This window comes from Bidens hawaiensis, unplaced genomic scaffold, assembly GCF_021521415.1.
Source record: "Bidens hawaiensis isolate Kalapana, Puna unplaced genomic scaffold, B.hawaiensis_p1.1 tig00003653_1, whole genome shotgun sequence".
In the NCBI taxonomy this organism is placed as follows: Eukaryota; Viridiplantae; Streptophyta; class Magnoliopsida; order Asterales; family Asteraceae; genus Bidens; species Bidens hawaiensis.
The window spans coordinates 1,035,434-1,042,790 of NW_027491209.1; the positions used below are offsets into that span (position 1 = coordinate 1,035,434).

Below are 7,357 nucleotides of genomic sequence, written 5' to 3' on the forward strand. Positions count from 1 at the left end.
TTTCTCGTTCAGTTTGAAATATATAGTCAAGATTGGCATGAGCTTAATAGAAGCTTAGTTTCTCGCTCGGTTGGAAATATATAGTCAAGATGGCTCGGCTCATATCATTGCTAACTAGAGCCCGAGTTGAGTACACTTACCTCAAATGACTCACCCAAAAACCTTAATAGTGGTTTACTTTATATGGTTTCTAAAGTTTTCCACTCTGACTAAACAAATAATTGCTTAATTTCAAGATTCAGTTATTCTATCTAAAACATAAATTAAAACTATTACATTTGGAAGATACAATACAACAGCATAACAAATAAAATCTTTTAACTTCACTCATGCTTCACTCTCTTCAACTTCTTCCCTGAAATCTTTCTACTATTTCTTGATTCATCATCAACACCAATACTTTTCAAAGGATGATACTTAACGTTCGACAACCGCTCCTTTGCCGCTTCCAACCTATCATTCTCATCTTTCCGAGTTCTAACAAACCCTAAAATGTTCTGCTTACAAACCTTAATCTCCATCTCCACCGCATTAATCCTAAAACCAACCGGCACACTACAATTCTCAACAATCTGCTTTTGCCTACTATGAATAATCTCCGGCTGCCACACTTTCACCGCGGTTGATGCTTCCTTCACCCTCCTTAACCATTTTAACTCATCAACCGCTGCTTTCAACTTCTCATTTTCAACTACTAACTTACCTTCAATCTCTTTCAACTTTCTTGTGTGTTTGTGTATCTGAGACTCTATTCTAAGCACAGCTCTTCGTTCCGCTAAAAGCTTCCTCACTTTATCCTTCTCGAACCTGATTTGGTAGACTGATTTGACAGACTGGTTGTCGGTGGAAGAAAACGTGTGCGCCGGGAAGTCAAAAGACAGTAACTTTGACCATAAAACATCTTCTTTCGATAGACGTTTAAGGCGTCTGCAACTCATGGAGAGACAGCAAAGATCTTTGTAGGTCAAACATGTTGTGTTGACTCCTAGTTCCAATATCCACCTCCATAATTCATCTGGTAATGACATCTCTAAACCCCTCTAGATGATAAAATTGTTAAAAAGACAAGCACATCATATCATAAATAACCAACCAAAAGTGAGACAAGGATTTGTAAATTTAGGGGTTAGCAACAACCGAAGCAAAATTAACCGATAACCGAATTAACCAAAAAGCGGTTATCAGTTATTCTTTGTACCCTCGGTTAACCGAAATTAATCGAACCATTCATATTTTCATATATTCTAGCTTTTATATCTCTATTTCATATCTTTCATGTTTTATACCACGATTTCATGTATTTATATCTCAATTTCATGTATTTATACATTCATTTTTTAGCCCAAATTTGATTTTGGTTATTTAAAGAAATTAACCGTACCGAACCATAAAAAAATTAACCAAATTAACCAACCGATTAACCGAAATCAGATTGGTTAATTTGGTTGAGGGCTATTAACTGAACCAAACCGAACCGTGCACACCCCTAATTGTAATACAACAATTCAAATTAGATCAAAATCAGACTGAAAAAATACTGTTATAAAAGGGTCTAAAGTCACCTTAATTCAGCAAACTCTGCAACTTTGTTAACACGAGAAGGAAGTTATAAACACTAAAGGCTCCAATTTGAGCGATTGAAACTACAAATAAACGATTGTTAACAGCTTCGAATACATACAACAAACAATTTTAACAAATTCCACAAAGTTAGGGGTTTTTTTTAAGATCTCTGAATTAATTGAATAGAATAGCGATTGATCTAGGGTTTGCAGAATATACAAAATAAAAAGTACGATTGACGAACCTCGGTGGATTTCAGCCGGTGTTCTCCAAAGTGCAAAATATTTTCTACTGTCCCCTTTACTTGATAAAATTGATGTTGTCGAATGGAATTATTGAGCTTCAGACCGACATTGTCATAAATAAATAAAGGATGATCGGATTTTAATAATCCAAATAATAAACGGGTGGCCAACAATTACACTGTGAGGTAATCTCAACTTTTAGTTTTGTTACCAATAACAACCTCATTCTAACAGATCATTAACTCCGTTAACTATTAACCTTTAGTTGATGTGAAATTACCCGAATACCCTTGGTTAAAAATAAGAAATCTAACTTCTAACCATACTAATAAAAGAAAATAATGAGGATGATGTGGCAATCCCATTCCTTCCCAGTCCATATCGAAAGTTACTTTATTCAGTCGATAGATGCAGCTCCCGCTGAAGCAATTGTAGCAGCTCCGGCCATATTCATTCTTGGCCTAATCTCTCTTCTCATTCATCTTACCTATCCATGGGTTATGGAGCACAACCATATTGGCATATGGGTTATATATTTCCTTCTAATTCTCTAATCTCTCATCTAATTCATCATAACTATCCGTTAGTCATGTGTCAAAATAACTTTGACAAATGAGTTTTAATTTCATTTCTAATTCTCTATTTCTCATCTTATTTATCATACATATCCATGGGCCATGAGACAAAACAATTTTGAAAAATGGGTTATAATTTCCCTTTTAATTAATTTCTCATTTCATTCATCATAGTTATCCACGGGTTATTGGTCAAAACAATTTTGCAAATGTTGTATATAAAAAAATCGAATTTATAAATTTGAGATTCTAGACTTCTTATTATTTGTACTATATGTATTATTTTCTTTTAACCTTTAATTTTGTTCATTTCTCTCAAATAATGGATCTTTTATTTCTATTATTTGACAAATCCCGTGTAATACACGGGTTCAAAAGCTAGTATAAAATAAACTAGCTAGGAGTCGTATGAAATATGTTTGGCAAAACTAGCTGGTGACTAGTAATTGTAACTGATAAAGGTATTTTACAAATTTTTTGATTGGCTTTTCGACATCCAACAGTTGATTAATTATTGTTTCGGAAAACTGATCGTTTTTAGATATAACTGTGAATATTTTTATCTTTTCATGTTTTTGTTAATTATTGCCTTTGATGATGGTGATGATGTTGTGACGGTGATCGGGTGGAAGGAGGGGCGACTACCGATATACTTGATTACTTTGTTTCGGTTTTGAGTCTTATGCATTGGGTGTATGTGGTAGACAGCGACTAACGCCTAACGATGTGTGGGTGCAAGATTACATAAATGCCATTGCATTTAACGTAAGAGATGACGGCAGTTAGACGATGGGATGCGAACTAATCCTATCCCTAAACCACAAGAACTCACCATGCTCATTTTTGAAAATATGGTCTCAAGCCGGTCCCTCTCATAAAACACAGGGACGCAAACCACAATTTATTTTAGTAAATAACATATTTATAGCACTCACATTCTATTTTTCTCTCTCTATTTAATATTATAACTAAAAACATATGGTATTATTTTCCTTTTTCCTACACAACATGTGATTAACTATTATTGATAGTCTCATTTAGTAAACTATTACTGAAAAAATGTTTGTATCCGATTCTCTGTTTATAATATATCTTATTCATAAACACTTATGATATTATTTTCCTCTTTCCTACACAATAGGTGATTAAACACTTATGAACGTCTCATTTAGTAACCTATTATTAAAAAAAATGTTACTTTATTTCAAATTGAATAATTGAAATTTAGGTTTCACATTGATATTGTTTTCACAATTTAATATCAAACGGGTTACACTATGAATTGACAATAGTTCGAATATCGTATTATGAATTCATATCTGAATTTAGAATAGTCTAAATGTTGTTTGACAGTGTAAAGTTGTAAACTCATTTTTGAATTTTTAAATGATTTGCGTGTTAAATTAATATACACATGTGAACTTATGGCATCAATTCACTGCACAATTATTTACAAATGAACTTGGTGTATGTTATGTGTAGTAATGTCACAATATGAAGTTGTGAACTAACATTAGTTCACATATTGTTTCAGTTTAAAATTCGCACATCTAAACTGATGCAAAACACAACCGTCAAAACTACACTCAAGCCTTTTAACATCAAATTAAGCATTTTACCGAACACAACCTTACAAGAAAATTGTGTTCTCAGTGTTCAAGTAAATAGACGAAAAGAGGTTAAAAGGATAGCAAACGGGAGATGGCAGTCAGACGAAAGGTAGCACTATCAGCGCCTAATACCTCAATACATTTAAAAGTATAACCTATGCTTAATCATGTCCTTAAAGAGATGCAAGTATATCAAATTCTATCTAATCCGCTAATCTCACGTTAGTTTGGGTCTAACTCTCCATTCCTCCAATCCACTATAAGAACAATCCAATCGATTACATGAGAAACCAAAGGTAAGTAACAAAGGCACAGTAAAACCGGATAATCTCAAAGCTAGTACTTAAAAGAGAAGAAATCGCATAAAAATATCTTAGTGTGGGACGTTTCATAAGCAGACTTATGTACAAAGTTCCAAGGGCCATAATTCAAATTCGCAGAAACTGTAAACAAGATATTCACAAAAGCAACATAACATACACTTATAGTCCATGAACAATGAGTGAGAAGAAAAACTATTAAACATCATGCGACATCAATGTCATCAACATCAAGCCAATCATTAGATTCCTTCGTCTCAGAGTTATTTGTACCACTTACCTCTCCCAGCCGAACCCAATCCCGCGAGTCTTTCGTGGAAGAATCAGAACCAGACGCGGTTTTTTTGTAATTAGTTGAAACATCTCCGTCGTCATCCTCCCCAAGATCACTAAATGAAACATCCTCATCATTATCAATGTGAATTGTATTTGTAGTTGCGGCTGTGCCAGTAACAACATTCTCTGAGTTGTCTTCTTTCAACCAATCATCTTCATCTTTATCTTCAACTACATTAGAAGCAACGCTTTGATCTTCAACTTCGGTCTTGTTTCTTGGTTCCTCTTGAATCACAGATTTGTCTACAATTTCAACTTCTTCTGGATCGGTTGATATAACAGATTTTGTCGATTGAGTGTTAGATGACTCAAGTGGCACAGACAAATGTTCTTCTTGAGAAGATTCAGGTTTAGGTTCAGAATAAGGAAAACTGTTTGTTGACACGTCATCCGCTTTTGTTTGTGTGTTGGACTGAGTCTTCAGAACGTGTGTCAATGATGCTCTGGCTTTCACTATCTGCATGGAAGTAAGTTAAATTATAGTCCACTAATTACCATAATTCATGGTACAATAAGAATTCTTTTAGAACATATACCTCAGGTGTTGAAAGAAATTCAGCAGCTTGAGGTTCAAGTCTTGGATGCAAAAGAACAAAATATATCTTCCAGAAAGAATTTTCACTCATGTAACCTGGGCAGAGTTCAATCCTAAGAGCAGCCAACCTCGGTGCCAAACTTTCAACAGTCAGAGCATGCTCTTGTTGTGCATCAGATAGTTCAAAATCTGATACAGCACAAAAAAAACATAATATACGTTACCAGATCATGTTTATGAAAATATTCTAAACATCTAAGCGACAAGAAAGTTGGAAGTATGAGGTTTTTAACATAATAAATACACGTGACTGATGTTCTAACTTCTAAGATAAAGCTGCAATTGTTATAATGCCACCAAAGAGCAAAACATATGGATCTTTGAAGAAACTAATCTACATCTAGTTATAAAAAGTATTATATGTTGTGAAATGGTGTTCTTTATGCTCAATTTTTTTAGAAACTGCATACAATAGCTTATATAAAAACATGAAAAATAAACTAATCTATGAAGCTATCACAAACTTGCAGCAAGTATGTAATCACAGAACCGAAAGAAAAATAAGATAAAGAAAAAAAGATCATAGCTTGATCAAAAATCAGAAATTGCATATCAAATAACATAAACATCGACCCTTTAAATGAGAAAGACAAAAATAATGTAAATCCTAACATAGGGCTCTTATAATTAACCCCAGATTTAAACAAACCCAAAATAAGCGACAGGGTTCAGAGAGACCCTCAACTCAAAACATGCAGTAGAAAAATATACAGCTAACAATAATAACAACGGTGGTATAAATAGACATATAATATCAAAAACAACCTATAAATATAGATACAAGAAGACAATCACATTTAAATTCCACATAACATGTAGGCAACACTAACTCCCTACAAGTGCTACAACCCACCTAAAATGCATTTGTACCCTTAACCTTAATCCTACGTCTCCACAAACTCCTATCGAAGTCCTTAACCAAGTCTAGAAGTAAATCACCAAACCATTAAGCTATATTAAACAGCAGGTGAATAAACATAAACCTCAATAATAATAAAAGGTTTACCTTCACTATCATCTTCATCATCAGGCAAAGGAAAGTTCAACCAAGTCTCGGGATGCATAGTAATATCCTTAACAAAAGTCAAAACCTCACCAGTCACACCAATCTCCCTAACCTCCTTAGACAAAACATACTCATCATCACCATCCGATGAAACCTGGAGAAAGTTCGTCGCCAGTTTCGTAATCTCCGAGACGTCAATATTATTCGACAACTTCGATATCCCACTCCGAAACCTCCCGCCAATCTCCGCAAAGTCTCTTCTTATTCCAGATATACCCTCCGTATCATCATCATCATCATCACCATCAGCTTCCGGGTCAACCGGATCCGATTCGGAAGGAGGTGGTGCGAGAAACGAAGCCACGCCCCAGAACTGGCGGGTTAAGGTTTTGGTGATTTCTGATAAGTCTTCTTTGACTCCTTGGCCTGGAGATAGAGGTGAATCATCATCATCATCATCATCATCGTTGTTTTTGTTGGGTTGTGGGTTGTCTTGGAGCTGGAAGGTGTTGGCGATGGATCTAGTGAACCATGACATTATTGTGGAAGAATGAATTAGATCGGTGATGAGTTGAGTGTGGTGTGATTGGATTGGGGATCGAGATGGGGATAGGTCAGGATGTATGTATATGTATATGTATATGTATATGTATATGTATATGTGTGTGTTACTTGTTGTACGAAGTGGCTTGACCGTCATAGGTCGTTGTTAATTATTCGAGTCGGTGGTGACAAAATTTATGTGGATTTTTTTGTTGGTACATTTATTCCTTTTTATAAAGATATTCTTCATTTTATAAAAATATATGAATAATATTTTTTTGCGGGTTTTAATCACCGAAGGAAAGTAGTTATGTGTGTAAAGGAGAGAGGGGAAAAGATAGAATTGAGGGGCGGGTTTACTATAGTGGCGCCGGTGGATACAGATTCGGACTAGTTTGAATGTGTTGGTGAGGTGTCCGCCGGTGATTTGTAGATTATTTGGTTATGATGGGTTATGCCTCACCTACGTTTAAAGATCAGTTATTTAACCGGTAGATTCGATCCGGTTATGAAAAAACGAAATTCAATTCAATCTGGTTATGAAGACACAAAATTCGGCTACTT

General features: G+C 34.8%; 2 protein-coding genes across 2 annotated transcripts; both read right to left on the reverse strand.

Annotated features, from left to right (window-relative positions):
* Positions 1–224: 224 nt before the first annotated feature.
* Positions 225–1,861, reverse strand: LOC143624069 (F-box protein SKIP24-like). The gene is made up of 2 exons (XM_077094819.1): positions 1,808–1,861; positions 225–1,030 (listed from the first exon to the last, which is right to left on the reverse strand). Exon 2 carries the CDS (start codon positions 1,026–1,028, stop codon positions 324–326), a length of 705 nt encoding a protein of 234 aa, XP_076950934.1. The 5' UTR covers positions 1,029–1,030; positions 1,808–1,861; the 3' UTR covers positions 225–323.
* Positions 1,862–4,417: 2,556 nt separating this feature from the next.
* On the reverse strand, positions 4,418–6,824 carry LOC143624070 (uncharacterized). The gene is made up of 3 exons (XM_077094820.1): positions 6,251–6,824; positions 5,186–5,373; positions 4,418–5,106 (listed from the first exon to the last, which is right to left on the reverse strand). The coding sequence occupies exons 1-3, from the start codon at positions 6,786–6,788 to the stop codon at positions 4,519–4,521; spliced, it is 1,314 nt and encodes a 437-aa protein (XP_076950935.1). The 5' UTR covers positions 6,789–6,824; the 3' UTR covers positions 4,418–4,518.
* Positions 6,825–7,357: the final 533 nt, after the last annotated feature.